Here is a 20,282-nt window from a genome sequence, read left to right as displayed (position 1 = left end):
TGCCTGTAGCGATTGTATTGTTAGACTGATTAATGAAAAGGAATATAATCAGTTGTTCTTTCTCTGTTCCAGGGCTTTATGACTGCTTTATGATTAGTAGAGACCTTCATTAAACTGCCAACTAGATTTGTTGTTTTGTCTTTCTGCAAAGTTAATTTGAAATGTGTTGATACATATGATAATTTCTCATTTAGGTTTCTGTGCTACTTAATTTTCTGTTTTCAAGCACCAATCTGAGTCTGCAATCACTTCTGTTTCCCAGTGTTAAGAGTTAGCTGAGAGTGTTTAGGACTGAGCCATGCACTTCCTAAAGTATTTAGGTTTCCAAGTGTTAGCTGCAAAGTCTAGAGGAAAAAAAAAAGTAGTTGAAATAAGTTAACCAAACTGCAGTTTAGAGGAAATCTTAAATGGCACGTAATTCAACTTGCTGCCTATTACTTTTGATCTGTGAAGTCAGTAATCAAATGCTAGCATGGGAACGCCAATCCTACAAGCATTAAAGCTTCTGTCCAGAAAAATATGTATTTCTCACTGAAGTTATGAATGAATAAAGGAATAGCCATTTTCAATAAGATGTGTTAAATTATAGTTGTGCACTTTTTTCTACTAAAACAAGCTGTGGAAAAGTCAGAATCAGCACAAAAAGAAAATCTCTTTCCAAATTTCCTGAAATTAATCCTGCTATCTTTTTATTGCCATATGAATGTCATGAGCCTCTTATGAATCCTCCTTGGTTGTTTGTATTGGAATGGCTTACGGATGTGTGTCATGAAAAATTGAGTAAATGCTTTCATTCTGCTTGATAGCACTGCTAATAGTAACAAAAACTTGAAAGAAGTTACTGATGATTTGGGATGCAAGCATCATAAAGTCACTCCAGGACAAAGTATAATGGGAATTAATGGTAGAGTGTTTTGCCACAAAAATTCAGTTGGAGATTTGCTTTTTGTGACTGCTGACGTTGCTTCTCAGTCTGAGATCTAGAATTAGTAGCTCACATTTGTGGCATAAGCACCTTAGTGCTCATAGATGACAGCTTTACTCTTATGATGATAATCTCATATGTGGTACCTCTGGGAAAGCTTTATGTTTACTTAGGTTGCTAAAGTATCTTGCAGATTGTTGTTTAGATTTTCATGTTAAGCTTCTGGAATAATTTTGCAAGCTATGTAGATAAGTTCAAGTTTATTTACCTTTGAAGGTTGCTGGCAAATTAAATGAATTACAGTTTTCATCCTGTCAGTACTGGATTTATGAAAAAAGTGGGTATATTTTTATTCCTAACATAGAGATCCAAAAATTGTGCCTCTTTGTGTTGTCTCAATTGCATGTGCTTCACAGTTCCAGGGTAATTGAGGAAATTGATGAGAACTCAGAAATAGCATAATGGGCTGTCACATGCAGCAGGAGGTTCTCTTACTTTATCAGCCTATTTCATGCTCTGACCATTTTGCTAAATTTTCATTTCTGTGATGTTACTGTTTGGAATATACTGGATCTTTTGCAAGCTTATGGTAGAGCTGACTGCCAGTCATTCCTCTAAACAGCAACCCATGGCTGTCATAGGGGAAACTTGCTCTGTTTCAAAGGCTGGAGTGGTGGTCTTCCACTCAAACAAGAAAAGCTAACACTGCTTTTTTAATGTTTTTAATATAGGACTTGTTCATAATAAAACACAAAAATTCCCCAGGATAACTAGCTATTAATTTTCCATGTCTTAACAATATTAAAATGTAAGATACGGAAACATAAATAATATGTTTAGATGTGTCCAAAGACAGGCAACATGGGCTCTGCTAGGACATACTCTGCTATTGTGGTCTTTGAGCTGGATCCTGTTAAAAGTGGTCAGAGATTTTAAGATTTGAATTGGTTTTGAATGTTTTTTCTGAACTAAAGACAAAATTCTGGAAGAAATACCTGTAATGGAGAAGCTTTTGTTAGTAGATCTTTTTTCCCCTCTCAGAGTACAGAGATTTTGTGACCTTTTTTGAGTTAAGAGCTCTCAGCAGTTCCACTCTTCCTGTGGAGGAGAGCTGTAAATTTGAGAGCAGATTAATGAATGCAAGGGTGAGTGGAAGGTAATTTGTCTGTTACTGGTAATTGCAGCATTTGCTTCTGAAAGAATAGGACTCTTGAGATCATTTTGAATAAAAATCATTATTTAATTCTTGATGTAAGGTCTTCTCTAGAAGAAACTTAATCCTTAGTAAGTTTTATTCAGTGTGAAAGGAGATCAGTTCTAGTCTTTGTCCTTGATGTTGTTACTTCTTGTTGCAGGTAACGAAAACAAACATCATCAAATTTAACTTCTAAAAGTTCCAAGAAGAAATGTCCACTAACAATATAACACAACTGAATCACATCTCAAAAAGATCACTCTAGCAACTATTTATAAAAGTGTGCAGACACACTTTAATTATCAGATGCTTCTAGCAGTCAGAATTTGTCATATCTAACAGTAACTTTAATAACATTGTGAAAATATACTTCCACTTTCCTGGTTTTGTTTTTATCTTTGAGAAATGAGTTCAGGAAGTATAAGTACTCATTCTGTAACTAAAACTCGCAGAAATTGTTCAACTGTATATTTTTATTCCAGGTTGGTCCCAAAGGACAAGTTGTAGGAATTGATCATATCAAAGAACTAGTAGATGACTCAATAAATAATGTCAAAAAAGACGATCCCACATTGCTGTCTTCAGGAAGAGTGAAACTGATTGGTGAGCATCAGACTGATGATCTTACTAATTAAACTGATATTCTTTCTCGCAGCTGGTTGAAAATGACTGAATCGGATGTTATTAAAAGTTTGAATTTAGTAAGCTAAACCCAAGAAAGAGAAGCCAAATGAGAACTTTAAAATTTAAATTGTCTTTAGACCTTTGAAAATCAGTATCTTCCCCCAGTTTTCAGAATATGACTTCTGGTGATCTCAAAGAGTATGTGTAATCATTGTACTAGAAAAGGTTAACAAGGGAGTGTTTTTTTGGTGAAAATACATGCTGAAGGTCTGTCATGTTTTATTTGCTATTTAAAATTGGGGTTGAATTCACAATTGTTCTTGAATAAATACCCAGTCATCTGAATTTGAGTGTTTTAACAAAGCCTTCACACTTCTGATAGGGTAGTTGAGAAAGCTGCATGTGAAGATTCAAGTGGAAAAAGTACTAGATTGGCAGTATGCAGCACTGATGTTTATTTCACTTGTTTTTAAAATTGACAGTGGTTGGATGTTAGGGAAGTGATTGACACCAAAGTACTTTAATTCAGTTAGAGTAACTGAGAGGAAATAATGTCCAAACAATAGAAGGACAGTGAATTATTTTAAATAATTTTTTTTACTAAAAAAAATATTTGGGGTTTTTTTGTTTGGTTTTTTTCCTTTGTTTGTTTGGGATTTTTTGTTTGGTTATTGTTTGTTTTTCTTAGAAGATGCAAGGCTGGCAAGAGGAAAGTGTCAATCTATTCACTACGTTTAAAAAAGAAGTTGAAGGACTGGATGTTTTTTGAGGCTTCTTACAAGAAAACTTGGAAAAATTATTGTTATGTGATGTTTGGCTCTTAGCTTAACTACTGTTTTGTTTCTTGGTCTTTTCTTGTAAATGAGGGACTTATCTAAATTTTTTTAATGAGTTTATCAACACATACACATTTATAAAATGCAATGTATCTCACTGAGAACATTTATGTCTCAACTTCTTGGAAAAGAAGTTAGACTGCTAGGGCTGTAGAGGGGGGGAATGAGGGAAGAATTTCCATTGATGCTGTACAAAAGCAATTTTGACTTATGCTTCTGGTTGTTCTTGAAACAAACTCTGGTGCTCTTGCAAGTCTAGAATTCTAAGTAAACATCATTATCTATATTATTTTTGACTATGTAGCAGGGTGACTAAGAGACTTGTGGATAGTTTTGTTGTGAGGTACATTTTAAAAAAGAACAGACAGGCAAATAATACTTCTGTGAAACATTGAGAAGAATGTTTCAACTGTGTTGGATTCCTGGGAGCTCTTTGATGTGGGGCAAGAATCCAGACAGCTATTAATTTAAAACAAAAAGACAGCAACAGAAAACCCCACTGAAAACCCCCCATCCCAAACACACTAACAAAAAAAGTTGTGAAAACCAGTTGATTGATGATGGGAGCTGTATGAAATAAGACCAGGTGTGTCTGTTGCTGGCTTTTCACAGTGTGCTCCAGACATTCTAGTCTGCTTTGTCATCTCTTACATATACCATAACTGCATTTCAGGAACAGCAAAATTATTTTGGGGTGTCTCAGTAGAACTGCGCTGAGAAGTTGGGAATAGGTATACTCGGATTAACATGTCTTTTTGTTAGTTTGTAGGGGGATAGAATATAAGAAAATAAAGATAGTGTAGAAAGTAATCTTACCCCTAAGGAGTTGCAGCTGGGCCACTTATCAAAGATTAGGAACAGGCTTGACTTGAACAGGCCACAGCTGTAACCAATGAGAAGAAGAGTGCTATAAAAGAGTGGGGTGGCTGGGTGAGAGGGGAGGTTGGAGTCAGTTGGCTGCTTTGTGAAGAAGATTGAGTCAGTGCTCTGAGGAGCTGCCCATGAGAAACACCAAGAAGGTATGAAACTTTTGGATTAGGAGATAACAGTATGGGACCCCTGCAGTGAGATGACAACAGTAGGTCTTTTGGCTTTTTTTTTTTTAATAGCTTGATTTTTATTTTCTTTCCTCTTAATATCAGAAGGAAGCCTTTGAGGTGAATCTCTCAATACCACTCTTTGGCTTACATGAGAGTACTCCTGGAAAGCACAAAATTTGGTTCCTTTTAGATGAAACTAGACAATATTATGTGTTAAAAGAAGTAGCCAAATATGTTTGATATGTGCATATTAAGACAATAAGACTTAGATCTAGACTGCAGCAATTATCCTGAAATGCATATGTTGCATGGATGCCAGGTTCTCAGCAAAAACTTTTGCTGTACAGATCTACTTCTATTGTACTGCACTATTTGCTGATGCAGCCATAGCCAGCAGGGATGAGGGGTTGTAAATGACTGAGGGAAGTAATTTTCTTCTGTTTCTGTGCTCATGCTACAGCTCTGGGTGAAACAGGTCTGCCTAGAGGCACTGAAGGCTTGGGTACTATGATTGGTAGATCCAGTCTACATATATAATCAAGCTGCAGAACCCTTTTATACCAAAATGTCCTGACATTTTTTCCTCATCACCACCTGCCACCCTCCACCATGATTACTTCACTAACGAGCTGCATGTAACTGGAGATGTGAGTAGGAGAGGGGACATTATTTAGGATGTAAACACAAGCTGAAAATTTGGGCTGTTCTTTCCCCTCAGTCATTGAATAAGATAATAATTTGAATGACATTGAATATATGAATGCCTACTTAATGATTTTGTAAATGTTCTGGACATCTAAAACTGTGTTGCCATTGTGGGTGGATATATTTCTTCTGTAACTATAAGTATTTTTGTGAATTTTAAAAGGGAAGAGCCATGTTGTGTGTGATGCATATGAAGGAGCATGATTTTTTTCCCCCTTTGGTTGGGTGTGTGCTCTTTTTGAAGATGTTAGCTATTGATTCTGAGAGAAAAGGGATTAGTTATTTTTGAGTCTGTTTTACTGCTCTCAGTAAAGTGATAAGATGTGCAGAAGTCACATTCCAACTTCTCTGGAGAGTGCACTAGGGCCATTTATGTCTTAGAATACATGTGTTCTTTTTCAGAAGTGACAGCAGTTTCTTCCACTTGGCAATCACTTCTTTTGCCAGCAATACTGGAGACTGCTGCTTCTAATGCCTGCTGTGCACCCTGGGGAATGAGGATCTGCCTCCTTGTGTAACTAACACAAGTTTTAGCAATATCTGTATGAGTAAGCTAAAGAAGCCTTTCTCCATTGCCATCTCTGATGGAACAGCAGCTTGATTCAGTAACACATCATTGCTGCTTCTTTAGAAGAGTTCTACAGTGCTATTAAGTATAAATTATATGCTTGGCTGCATTGATTGTTCCAGTAGGACCCGCTTTGGCAGTCAGAGGGATTACACCCTGGAAATACTGGAACTTTCATTACTGGTGATCTCTGTTGCCATCTGACTTAGTGGAAATGGTGATCAATAGGGATGAGTGCTCTTGAAGCACTGGCACTTCTTGCTTGGCCGCTTTTGCTTGTGGCCCTTGGTTGGAGCTTGTGCTGGTCAGAATTGATTGTATTTGTGTCATTATTTATGACTGTATTTATGTGACTGACCCCTAAGAGGCTTCTCAGCTTCTGAGGAAATGTGCTCTCTTAAAGAGCATAGATGCAGAAGGTCCCTGCCAGGGTCATCTTTCAGGACCTCATAAGGAAGATGACAAGTACTTCAGTTTTAATTGTTTTGAGGAGGTGTCCTGGTTTTCCTGCACTGTCTTGGATGTACCTAAGGGTGCTCTTACTGTCCAGATGGCCCTCCATATCATAGAGGTAAAAATGAAACCTGCTGTGGTGGCTGTGGTTTTTTCCTGCTTTTTGAGTTTTTGGAAGGCAAAAAGTTAAAAGTTTTTCAGCCTCTGACTGGGGTGGTGCACTTCTTTTGACTCTTTCAGTTTTAATTAACCTGTGATATTGATGTTTGCACAGAAGTCAAAGCTTGGGCTGAAGATGGGAAACCCCAAATTACTTGCGCTGATCAGAGGACTAACCTCTATGTTTTTTCTTCTTGACTGATTATTGGAACTTCTGTAATCACACAGTATGAATTTATCAATGTTTCAGTCTTGTTTATTACATTTGTTCTAAATAACTCCAGAGACACCCTGCCGAACTTGTTCTGATTTCCTGTTGCTTTCCTGTAAATTTTGTGGATGCCATATTCACATTGTCTTCTTTCAAAACTTAAGGTCCAGTTTAGTTTGTGACATTTCATTGGCTTAAAAACCCCAAACTGTTACTCTTTGCTTCCCCATAATTGGGATGGTATGAGACATCTGTGACAAAGTGCTTCTCCATGAGTTCTCCACCAAAGCTCAAGCAGCACTGGTAACCTCTGAAAACCTTCATTACTCTGCATCTTCCAAGCAGCCCCCTGGAGCTTTAGCCATGAATCTGACCTGGCTCTCTATGTTAGCAGTGACTGTCTGCAGGAAGAATAGTGAGGCCCATCTGCTGGAATGTGGGCTGTGCAGAGGTTACAGCAATGCTGCAATAATGTATGCATGTGGCTCTGGGCTTTTGTTCCACTGGTAGTGCAGTTGTAGGCATATAGTCCATGGGAACACTTCCTTTATATTTTCCTCACCTTTGGAGTCTTCTGATATGTGCTTCTGACATTTAATGCTTTGGACTTGTGATTTACATTATGTTTAGGAATAGTGTGCATGAAGACAAGGCAAAGCAAAGTGTATGTTCTAAGAGGGTAAATGAGGGGGGAAACTCACCTGCACTGGAGTTGGTAGTGAACATAAATACTTTAGTCTCTTTTCTAGGTGGACCATGTGTTTCCAAGAACTTTCACTATAAATCCATGCTTTCAGATGCTTCAATAGTATTTAGTATATTTTATAAGCATGTGTATGCACATAGAAGGGTGTGTCGTTGCATTTATTTTACAAATGTGTTAATTTTTTACGTGTAGATATGGGAAACCATCTGTTTTCTCCAGTCCTTTTGAAAATGTTTTAAAAAACAGTGTTTTCTTGCAGTGGGAGATGGACGAATGGGATATGCAGAAGAAGCTCCCTATGATGCAATACATGTTGGAGCTGCAGCCCCAGTTGTGCCCCAAGCAGTAAGCCTTTATGTTCTGTGTGTGTGTTTCTGTAATAGCTGTAGAGAATGCTTTGCATACATCTATATGTAAAATACTTGGTAGCTTGCACTGCTGGGAGTATCAGTGGGCAGTGTGGTATTACTGTATGGTGTGGGGTTTTTGTCTCTGTTACAGCTGGGCTTCCTGTTGGTTTGATAAAGCTGTATGTTCTAATAACTCTGCTCTAAATAAACATATTTTAAAATGACATGTGTGCAGCCCTCTATTATAACAATGAACTGGAGCATTTTATTTAACAAGATAATTCAATTTTATCAAACAATGATTTACAAAATTTAAGTGTGTTTCCCAAGTTCCAAAGCACTGAGTCTGTTGAAAGTAAAATGCTCAGCTGGAAGTACAAACAGTGCCATTTGTTTGAAGGTTTCAGAATGGATACAGGGCAGTTCTTACTAGAGAAGCTGAAGAGTTACTAGGGGCTGTAGAGTGTGCATACATATAGTGCATTTTTACTGATAAGATTTTTTTCTCTTCCTTTCCTCAGGCACATGGTAATACATAGCATGATTTTTATATGCTAGATGCCAGTTAAGGTTTTTAAATCTTAGTGAGGGATAGTGAAAGACTGGGCTTTGAGGTGTTATAGATAGATTGCACATTTCCAAACAATGACCAGTGGTGGTGGGTTGTTTTTTTTTTTTGCTTTATGTTTTTAAAGTAGGTTGTGTTTTTATTTTGAGGGGGATTTATTTGTTTGGGTTTTGTTGTTTGAGGTTTTTTTGTTGGTTTGGTTTTTTAAATTTTTTTTGGTGGGTATGTGTGGGAGGGTGTTGACAGATGACAATTAAAAAAGTAATTGAAAGTTTATTTGTAGATGAAACAGTTTGTAATTATAACTTTTGTTAGCAGTGGGGATTAAGCGTTTTTTTTCATGATGTCTGGGAAGCATGAAATTTTCCTTGGGACTACTGTGATTAGCCTCCTTTAACTATGGAAAAAATGCAAGCATTTCTCACATACTATGTTTACATGTCACTTAGTCATATATTTTAGACTAGTTTCAGAAAAGGCTGTTCAATTACCAGAATGAAAGAGGAGCTGTTGGGTATTGAGTTTGTAGACAAAATTTTTCCAGGAAGAGAAATAATGAAAAGTCACCATTCTCAAATCTTATTCTGAGGGTTTAAGGGGAGATCAGTTACCCCCAGAATTTTTCACAATGGGCCTGTACTGATGCACAATAACTATTGAACAATTAAACAGTTTCAAAAGATTGAATCTGCTGTAAAAATACTTTGTGATTTACATGTTTCCCCCACATATATAGAAAATAAAACTGCAACCTACCCAGTTAATTAAATTGTTTTACTGTAATACCAGTTGTTGTACCATGTTGCTGTGATACTCTCATTTTCAGTGCACTTTTTATTTTTCTTAATGGAAGTAGTTATCTACTGCATAGAAGTAGATGGATACATAATGGCAAAGCTATTAATCGACTGTAACAAACTTTGGATCCAGCTTCTCTGAGGTGGCTGGTTACATTCTAATTTCTGTGTTGTGTTCTAGCTTATAGACCAGTTAAAACCTGGCGGAAGATTGATATTACCAGTTGGCCCTGCTGGGGGAAACCAGATGCTCGAACAGTATGACAAACTAGAAGATGGCAGTGTCAAAATGAAGCCTCTGATGGGAGTGATATATGTGCCTTTAACAGATAAAGAGAAGCAGTGGTCCAGGTGGAAGTGATTTTCTGTTCCACTTACTTCTTCCACACACATGCAAGGTGAAAGGGTGTGAATTTTAAGCAGATAGACTGCAAGGCCTGCCTTTGCTGCTGTCATTGCTTTCTGCTCCTCCATACCATGAAAAGTGACTCAGTCTGCATTACTGCATCACCCAAAGGAGGTTATGCTAAGTTTGAGTTAAATTAAAAGCAGAAGAAAAATATTGCATGGGTTGCACTTTGTCTTTTTTGGACATGTTTTCTTTAGTCTTTGGTGTTTTGAAGATTCTTATTTTGTTGTTTTAAACACAGTATTTTCTAAGTTTAAACTTCACTTTTAATGAATTTTTTTATAACTATTTTGCCCAATAATTAGGGTGAAGTGTAAAATTTTACTTAATAAATACTGTTTTGTCCTTTAAGTTAGTGATAATTGGGTGTTCATTTTTTATTTTTCTGAAACACTACAAATGAAGAAAAATCTTTGCAAAATCCTTTGTGGAAAATGTAGATGATCTTGCAAGCACTTTTCCCTTAGCCTCCAAGTAGCAAAAAGTAGAAAAGATAATTCTTTCTTCCCTACGGTATAAATGTAGTTGAGTAGTGTTTAGAAAATTTTCCCAGACATGTCATTAGAAGTCTGTCATCTGTCTCTGATGGGGCAGTATTTGTGTTTGCCAATACAGCAAATTCTAAATGCCTTTCTAGAAGTAGGAAACCTTCCAGTTTGCTGAATTGAACAGCCAGTAATAAATGAATAAATAAATAGACTTAATGCAGCTGTCAGCTTAAGCCATGCTAGTGTGTGAATGAACAAAGCAGCATTGCTGTTTTGCTTCCTGGCAGAAAGTGCTTGTGAATGTATTATTGGCATTAGTGAAGTGCAGAGATGTGCATTGAGCTCTGAAAACAACTCTTGAGTTTATAACCTAAATTTAGAAATTTGGCTTTTTTCCCCTTGATATTTTGGAGTATAGCTTGTGATTTGAATACACGAATACTCACTCAGTCTAACCTATCAAAATATTCCTAAAAAGTACAAATAAAGCACTTTGCATACTGTTGCTTAGCGAAACCTCATTTCAGTGTTTCTTGGGTTCCTCTATAGCCACCACCTACAAATGACTCTTAAAACAACTTCAGTGAGATACTGCTTAGTTCAAAGCTTGTGAAGCGTGCTTGTTGTTCAAATGTTTTGTATTTGTTATGCAAATTAATGCTTTGGCCTCAAATATTGCCAGTATTCCCTCAGTGTGGTACTCAGGGATTTCCTGCCTCTTGTAAGGCTTTGGAAGCTTTCCTTTGTGGTTGGTTTCCTCCTCTGGCAAATGTTTAATTTAAGTTTGGAATCCATGCTTTGCTTACTCTAAAAAAGAGTAGTTGTCTTCTTAAACCTTCCTTCTCTCAGAGAGTTTTCATAGATTTTTTTTTCTATTTCCATCTGATCTGATTATAGTAGCAATTGGGATTCTTTTGGTATCCCAAAATAAGGATAGCAGTGTGTGTTCATAAAACACTTCAAGAAGGATTTCTTGAATGACTGTTTATCCCTTGCTACAAGTGAAGGTGGGGTACTGTGTTAAGGACAGAATTCAGAGTTTTTAGCATCTCTTCAGTGCAGTTAGGTATTTCATTTTGTATTCTAGCTTGGAAAGAGCTAATAGCTTGTCTTTGGGCCTTCTTCAGTCATGCATACTGTAGGATTATTTTCCCCAGGAATTCGTACCAGTTTCTGTGCTCTTCTGAAATACTTCTTGATTTTATTTATTTTTTTTTAATTTAAGAATTTACAGTGGCGTTACCAGAAAATATAAGTGTTTAGCCTGGAGGGTTCATCTGCAATGGCATAGAGGCTGTATCTTGCTATACGCATTTAAATTTTGGAACTTCCTGTTAAAGAAAATCTCAGAAGTCCACTTGTAACATTTGCTATTTCTTTAATTGTCATTTTTGTGATTTGAAGAAAATTCCCATTCCATTTTCTAGGATAACTGTCAGTGTACTGCTGACCTTACAGGAGGTCGCATATTTCTTTTCTTTGTTTTTCGTTGTTGGTGGCTATGAAGTATATGGTCAGGCAGCTGCTGCTAAGGAAATTCCTTATTATAAGTCAGTATTTGCTATTGATGCTGGCATCAAAGATGAAAGAGCTGTTTTTTCTTCATTTCCTAGATTTCATTTTTTCTTTTCTAAATTGCTTAAGATCTGTGAGCAGAGTTCATTTAGAGACTCCTCTGAAAAAGCATCTCTAAGTGTTTCTGTAATAAAAATCAGTAGTGTTTGGGAGACTAGTTGATGTAAATCTCAAATTCATTAAACAACAATCATTTTAAGATTAGCTCAATTCTGTGTGTTTAGTTTGTCATTCTTTTAGTTTACATTATGTGATTTCATTCCTAATGCAGGTAACTCTTTCATCACAGTGAATGAAGAATGGGTGTCCCTTCACAAAATAGAATTGATAGGCCAGCAGCATTTTCCTAGGGTAGCAGACCCTCCAGTTGGCAGGAAAGAAGCTGTTACATTTTTGCTGAGCCATTCATATTTTGGAATGTTCTTTAATGGGGCTGTAAGGTGGTTTTGCAAAGCAGCACGACACTCTTAAGTGGTGTTTGAAGTCAACCCCATCTTCAGGTATTTTGTATCATGCTTCACTATGTAAAACTTGTAGTGAAAGGAAGTCTGGACTAGCTGGAAGGAAAATATTCCTTGGATTTCAATACATTGCTAAATAAAGCATATTTGTGAATACTGTTAAATTTCTTTAAATTTAGGCCATGACTTCGTAGCTTTGGTTCAGTTGCAGTAGTATTTTTTAAGCTCCCAATATTAGTGGGAATCCTCTCAAATGTGACTCTCTGGGACATTTAGAAGTAGAATATACACAGGAACGCTATCTCTGGTACAAAACGAAACAATGCGGTGTGCCAGAAATCCAGCAGTCAATGCCCAGTTATGTGATTATGCTGATAAGGGTATCCTTTCACATAAGACTTCAATTGTTTTGGGTTTTTTACTGAAAAATAGGATGGAGAGAGGGTCTCTTGTGTTGCACAGTTGGGAACATGGCTTGATGGCTGCCTTATTGGTAGATCTGGTACAGATTAGGATGTCTCTGGTTTTATTTCTCTGTGAAATAAAGCTTACTACTTCACTTACTACTTATGTGGAAAGACAATTTTAAGTGTCACAGAATCATGGTATTATTTAGGATTGAAAACACGTATAAGGTCATTGAGTCTGACTGTTAACCTGGTGCTGCCAAGTCCACCACTAAACCATATTCCTAAGGGCCACTTCAAGCCATCTTTTAAACACTTTCAGGGGATACCTTGTCCTGCTGGCCTCACTACTGCTGATACAGAGGCATAAGAGAATAACAGTGTAAATAACAGCAATGAAGTCTCTGTTGCATTTTGGATTTGATTTCCAGACAGACAGCTTTTTAAAAATTGTAACAACTACTTTTGTCTTACATACTGTATTAGTAGAAATTACTTATGAACGTCATGCTGAATTTATATTTGCTGATAAAATACAAAATTATAATGACAGTATATATATTATAATGACAAACTTCAGTGACAAAATTGGGGCTGTTACTGTATCCCACTTATCTATACATAAACCATGATTAACACCCTTTTGGAAAATGTATTTATTAGGATACATTTTAATATGTTTCTGCATAAAAACTCTTTTTAAGTGTTTCAAATGCCCCTGATGAGCTAGTTGACCAATTTTGTTTGAAATTAGCAGGTATTGTTTGCTGGAATTCCTCAGGCCACGCAGAGTAACGATTATGGTTTAAGTTTTTATTTTACTTTGGCAAAAAGAATCTCTGCACAAAATATTTTAGGTTAAATTTAAGAATTATGAATTATGTATCAGGGTGGTTTCACCCTGACTGAATGCCAAGTGCTCACCAAAGGTGCTCCCTCCACAACTGGACAGAAGAGAGAGAACACAACAGAAGGCTCTGTTGTGAGTTAAGGACAGGCAGAGATCACTCACCAATTACCACCATGGGTACAGCAGATTGACTTGGGGATATTAATTGAAATTATTGCCAAGCAAAATCAAAGCAGGATAATGAGAGGTAAAACAAACCTTAAGAACACCTTTCTTCCACCCCTTCCCCCTCCTTCCTAGCTCTACAACCTGCCCCCCAGCAGTGCAAGGAGGTAAGGAATGGGGTTTACAGTCAGTCACACGTTCTTCCTGCTGCTGCTCAGGGAGAGGGGTCCTTCCTCTGCTCCAGTGTGGGGTCCCTCCCACAGGACACAGTTCTCCATGAACTTCTCCAGCATGAGTCCTTCCTATGGGCTACAGTTCTTCATGAACTGCTACAAGGTGGGTCACTGTTCTTGGATGCAGTCCTGCAGCCACAGCCTGCTCCAGTGTAGGTCCTCCACAGGGTGACAAGTCCTGCCAGGAAACCTGTTCCAGCATGGACTCCTCTATCCATGGGCCTGCAGGCCCCTGCCTGGAGCCTGCTCCAGCACATTTCCCACAGAGTCACAGTCTCCTCTCAGGCATCCACCTGCTCCAGCATGGGCTCCTCCACAGGCGGCAGGTGGATCTCTGCATCCCTGTGATCCTCCATGGGCTGCAGGGGCACAGCTGCCTCACCATGGTCTGCACCAGGGGCTGCAGTGGAATCTCAGCTCCAGTACCTGGAGTAGCTCCTGCCCCTCCTCCCCTGATCTGGGTGTCTGCAGGGCTCTTCCTATCACATGTTCTCACCCTGCTCTTCTCTGCACAATAACTTTTTTCTTTCTTGAATGTGTTTCCACAGAGCTGTTGCTTCCATTGCTGACTGGCTCAGTGTTGGCCAGTAGATTACAGAAAAAGTTCCTTTATCATTTCAATTTATTCTCAATTTTATGATTGATCATAGCAAATAATAAATATTTTATAATAGCACCTTTCCAAATTAAAATGCTGGAAGTCTTAATATTGCATCTTTAAAGTTATAAAGTGAGAAATAATGGGCTGCTGAAACACTGAGTAGATGCTGTATTTCTAATTAATAAAAGGTTACACTCTGAATTTCACTTTCAGTAATGACAACATATTTTTCATAGATGAATGATGTATTGAGAAGGGAAAGTCAAATGCTGCCTAATGACAAGAAAATAGAAGTGGATCTAAAAGAGTGAGATACAGATTTCAGATTTATAAATGTTTGTTCAAATATTTAATTTGAATGCCTTTCCCTAAAGTGGCGGTGAGGGATCACAAAGCTGCATGACTTGTATCCCAAACTTATCGTTGATAAGATTATTGATTCTTTATAGTTTATAATTTACCTGAAAAGCTGCATATTAGATTTTTTCTGAGAATGTTTCTTGGTTTTTTAATTGGATATTCATGATGGGAATTGTAGAATATTCATATATTTGTTTTCCCTAGTAGCAAGCGAAAATTTTTCAAACTTTCTCACATTTTTTTCAAGAATAGTAACTTTGAGCTAATGACTTCTGAAATTTGCTTTAACTTGAGCTTATAAAGTTGCTTTGATGCCTCAGTTGATAGATGAGTGGTTCTCTTGCTGCAATTCCAAAAGCCTGAGGACTACTGTGGTGACTTAAACCCTGAATATATATATTGCTTCCTAAGCAGGAGCTGGTAAGCAGATTGGAAGGAGTGCATATTTGAAGCTGGAGAGAAATGACGTGAGTTGTGTAAGAGTCACAGTAAATAGCCATGGCCAGAAAGAATACAAATTAGTAGATCTTTCCTGTGGCTCTAGAGGGCAACAGGACAGTTTTAACAAGGGAAGAGCAATCTTTTGAGTCTCCTTTTAAGCTTTGTAGCAGGATAGATTTTGTTGTACCACTGGGAGGATAGGATAATATATCCTGATTCTTACCAGTAGCTGAAATCTGGTGGATTTCATAGCTTGGCAGCTTCCGATCCATACAGGATCAGCTCAGGTCAGCTGAATCTGGTTTGCAATATTATTTATGTCTGCAGGCTGTGCTACATTAGGGAGAAAGCTGATAGCTGTTACCTACCAGGTGATCTGAGACTTTTCTGGCACTTGAATTACATACACTCCAATAATGCACATATAAATTCAACTTCTATCTGTAGAAAATAAATGCTGTATAATTTTAACACTTATTATCAGGGGTTGGTTTAGGCTGGCATGCTGCTGTTAGATTAATGAGTAGTGAAGAGCAAGTGAAAAACCTCTTGAGGGAAGCTGATCCCCTTAATACAGTAAATGTTCTAGAAAATAAAATATGAAAATCCTTATTTTGAACGTCACATACAGGATGTAGTGGTCAGGAATGTTAAAGCAATGAAAAATACCAACAATTAAAACATTGCTATGCTAATATAATTTATTTTAAATTATATATTTATATAATACTTATATGTTCTAAGTAGAAATATCATTCTGGAAAAGAAGAAACAGACCTATACTTTAAATACATTAAGTGCATTAGCAACATTATGCAAAAGCCCTGCTAACATTTGTGGCTGGGTAGAATCATTGTGTTTAATAGTTTCAAAGTAAGTACAGAATGTTTTTGAGGCTTGCAGTTGCTTGAAGATCTGCCTTGTATTTGAAGGATTACGAATTGCTTGTCACAGCAAAAGACCAGCGTTTTACAAAGCTGTGAGTGTGTAGTAGGAATCAGGATTAAAAATCACACCCACAATAAGGCGTATGAGACTAAGCCAGCAACAGCAGTAGTCATTACTTACATACACTTCTTGAAGATGTAAAAATTAACTGATGATGCAGCTCCTGGAAGTGTTAGGGATGAATGAAGCACTTGTCCTGAATTCACTGGCACTGCATTTTAAATTGGGTATCAGATGTTCATTTCTTTTAATCTGTTTAAAATAAGCAAATACCCATTCTGTGAGATAGGCAAATATGGAGAGCTTCCAAACCTTTAGCTATAAACAGATTTTTCTTTATCCCTGCCAAGATGTGTTCTTCTGCCTCCTGCTTTTTTCTGCTGTGTGTAATTACTGCATTGCTCTAAAGCTGTGTGATTAGTACTTTACTATTAGGAGGCAGTGCAAAGTGCAAAGAATGCAAATATTTATCACTTACAAATCACAACGTTTGCATCCCAACTGCATTAGATAGAAAACTAGTCATTTAAACACTAGTTTCTACAGCCTTTTCAGTTGCTTTTACAATGTTTTGCATGCTGTCATTCCATGCTGTATGATTCCTGGAGCATAACAATATCTATAGAACTTAAGTTTTTGTATGTGTGCATGTAGAACTATATTTTTGTGGATTAATTTGCATGATAGCTGAAAATACTATTGTGTATTGAGCCAGCAATCACATTACTGAGTTTTTTTCCTAATTCAGACACTGTTTGCTTCAGCTAATGAGGCTGCTGCACCTACAAAAAGAAAAATTGCAGCAAATTAATTCTGAATTTTTAGATTGCTTGTGCCTTGTCAAAAAAAAAAAAAAAAGGCAACACACTTCTCTTTGAGTTTTCCAGGGCTCAGAGTGGCACAGTGCACAGCTTTCAGATTTGATGGGTGTTTTGCATTAAAATTAATGCTTTAGAAATACTTAAATCACTACTATATGATAACTTTATGGTTGGAATATAAGTTCTGTGGGTTTCTTGTTTTAATGTGTTTTAAATGTCCTACAGGGACAAACCTCTGCATTTTCTAGATACCTTTCAGTGATTTAGAGAGACTTCTTGATTCATCCTTTCTCCTCGCTACATCTCCTTTTAGCTCATACACACACACACTGCCCTGCCCCCGGCCTTTCCACAACCTGCTCCTCATTTATCGTAGCTCCTTCAGGAGCTACTCGAGTTCCTCTGAGAAATAAATATACTAACTGGTACAAACTGCATAACAGGGATGCACTTGTGAGTGTTCCCACTTTCTTGAGAGACTGCAGCTGAAGTTAAACTTGCCTTTTTGGCAGCTACAGAGGATGGGTTTTGCCAATACTCTGTCTAGTAAGTTGGTTCAGTTGCTTGCCAGTGTGTAGCCAGCAGAATATGGATGGCAGGTAGCTGTGTTACTAGCTGTGCAACGGTGGGGGTTTCCTTAAAGCAAGTGATCCATTAAATGTAAAATTGAGAGGCCCATATTTCACAATAAGTCACATAGTAGTATGAGATGATGTAGGATTGCTGTTGCCTTTCCTTTGGTGTTTGTTTTTTTTCTCAAATGCCTGAAGAGATTTCTAAAGTTTTGCTGATGTACGTGAGCACTTAAATGTAACCTGATTCAATATCAAAACTTTTCAAATACCGTTTCCAAGGGGAGAAGAAACATAACTGCATGTGTTTTCTTTCTACAGGGATGAATTGTAAAAGCTACATCATCTTGACCCAAACATAGTGTTACAGTGGACTGCTCATCTCCCGTTCTAAAAGCTTTTTGAAAACCAACAGCATTGCAGCTTGTTTTGGACTTCGTTATACTGTTGTTATCAGCATGGAAAAGCGTGGTGTTTGTTTTATTTTTTTAGATGCTCAAGGCAAATCTGATAAAGAAATGGTGGAAAGTTTTATGTGGGCATTGTTTTATTTAACATGCCTTTATTTCACTTTCATCTGTTCAAAGTGAATTTCTGCAAAACTGCAGATAAAGACCTGTAGCTTGTGAACTCTAATGTTGATGGGGGAACTTGAACACTCACTTCTCTTGGCTCCTGTGTCCCTTGGTAAAACTGCTTCTGTGCACCTTACGACACTACGTAGGTAATACCAGGTTTTCTGTGTTCCAACGTCTGCTAGATGCTACTAAAAGGAGATGAACTTCCTTTCTAAGCTTTTGACATGGTGTCATAGACTAGCATGTAGTAGATACAATCAGCTGCTTTTTTACCTTAAAACCAGGCATTTGTATATATTAAATTTCAAGACATCAGAGGTAGGTGGCCACTCTTATCAAACATTGCTGTTCAAGCTGGACATAACAGACATGGTTTTCCCTTTCCTTCTAAAACTGAATAATATAATCTTGAAATTCTGTTGTGGTTTATAGCTCAGTGCTGGTGTGATACTCATGGAGCTAACTCCATGAATGTGAGGTGAGGTGTGTTCCAATCACTGAACAATTAATGCAATGCTGCTTTGCCAAATAAAGTTTAAAGCAGAAGGGGGGTTTTGTGCTTGTGTGGAAAATTTGGATGGGTTGGTTGTCTGATATATGGATTGCTAGGTTCTTTATTAAAAGCCAAAACCCCCTTTGGTTCTAAAAGAAAGTTGCTTTTGGTAAAGCCATTTGCTGTATTAACATTCTTGGTTTTGTAACTGTGGGCACCCAGGAAAAATTCTGGCTTTTTAGAAAGTGAATTCTAAATTGCTGTAAAAGGAACGCATCGGAAAGAATCCTGGACTCCTTAGTACACATAGATGCACTTGTTCAGTTTTCATATAGAAGAATTGTTGGAAGGCTATAAACCTTTTTTTCTGACATAAGTTTTGTGTTTTGGTACTGTAAAATGTCCACAGCAAATTGCAAAGCAGTACAGTAAGGTGGGCTGCTCTGGGAAAGGGGGGAAGTGTGTCTGCAGTCATCTTGCTCATATTTGAGCAACCCGGAATTAAAGTAAACAGTATATTATCCTTTTTTTTTTATGATAGGAAGGATTATGGAATAAAACAACCTACAGTGATCTCTGGAAAAAAAAAACCTAAACCAACTTCCTATGGTGGAAGAGCAATAATTTTGTGATAGGATTAATCCCTGAAAGCAGAAATGTTATAATTCAAAGGCCTCTGAATATGGAAAAGGAACAAAGGCCAGCCCCATTTTGTTCCTCTATGAAAGCTACTATAGGACTTAATTTATTTAGATGTTTGGAAGTCAATGTACCACCTCCTGATCTGACTGCAGCCTGGGAGCACATGCACAAGATTAATCTTATAAAGAAATTAATATGGTACGTATTCTAGAAAATACAATCCAGAAAAATCCACTTGCGTCTGACAAATTTGTACTAACCCACAATCAACTGTGACTCTAGTTCTTGGTGTTGAAGTGAAATAACTGATGCATGCTAACGTTCAACCTTTTGGTCGCTGTATCTTTCAGTTTGAGTTCAGCTTTATTTACATCTTCTCACTAATTTAATCAGTTAAATGAAAGATATGAGCTCAACTGTATCCAAATTCCTGTCTCTGGACACAGTGTAATAAGCTAGCCTGACTTGGAAGTGATGTTAAAGCTGAGACCCGATGACAACTTCCTGGGGGAGAACCACTTCAGGAGGTGTAAAGCTTCAGGGACCAAGGCTGGTGGGAATAGTGCACCCACTCTACTGAAGGGGTTGATGGCAGTCAAGGTACTTGGACAGAAAGGAGTATCCAGGAGTAGCATTTAGGAGTCGAAAATGGAAACTCCTCCATGATGGAGCAATGGTTCTGAAGTAAAAACTTGGAGACAAGGACAAGCTGAAATGCAGAAGACTTGAAGAGCTTGAATAAATGCTGTGTGAACTGTCTGAATTGCTACTTTGCCAAATAAAACAATTTGAGAGGAAGCTGTATCTAGGTGTCTGCCTGATTTTGTGGTTGGTTTTGTTGTTTTTTAACATTCATCAGGATTTCACATATCCAAAAGAAAACATGTATAAAAATACTGGTTTGCTAACTGACCGTAACTATGTGTCCATTTTCAGTCAATTAATGCATTGCATCAGTTACAAAGCCTGTTAATACTTCCTGGAATGCAAGTGGGGTTTTTGGTGTCTGTTTGGAATTTCTGAAATCCATATCTGTGTGTTTTGGTGAACAGGCTCTGTGCACAGTTCTGTCTGCTGTCCAGAGTTGAATCCAGCCACCTC

At 37.5% G+C, this 20,282-nt stretch overlaps 1 protein-coding gene across 3 annotated transcripts in view; it reads left to right on the top strand.

Moving 5' to 3' along the window:
- PCMT1 (protein-L-isoaspartate (D-aspartate) O-methyltransferase) overlaps nt 1-19,985 on the top strand; it is a 36,128-nt gene extending 16,143 nt beyond the window's left edge. The window contains exons 5-8 of one of the 3 annotated variants that reach the window (XM_030945099.1): nt 2,603-2,723; nt 7,682-7,767; nt 9,319-9,535; nt 17,790-19,985. In XM_030945099.1, coding sequence (XP_030800959.1) covers nt 2,603-2,723; nt 7,682-7,767; nt 9,319-9,498 — 387 coding nt within the window. In that variant the 3' untranslated portion in view covers nt 9,499-9,535; nt 17,790-19,985. Of the gene's footprint in view, nt 1-2,602; nt 2,724-7,681; nt 7,768-9,318; nt 9,692-17,789 lie in introns of those variants that run through there. The other 2 variants (XM_030945100.1, XM_030945098.1) reach the window with 2 other exon arrangements.
- The last annotated feature ends 297 nt before the right edge of the window (nt 19,986-20,282 follow it).

The sequence above is a fragment of the Camarhynchus parvulus genome, chromosome 3 (genome assembly GCF_901933205.1).
Source record: "Camarhynchus parvulus chromosome 3, STF_HiC, whole genome shotgun sequence".
NCBI lineage: Eukaryota > Metazoa > Chordata > Aves > Passeriformes > Thraupidae > Camarhynchus > Camarhynchus parvulus.
This window is presented reverse-complemented; position numbering and strand designations above follow the sequence as displayed.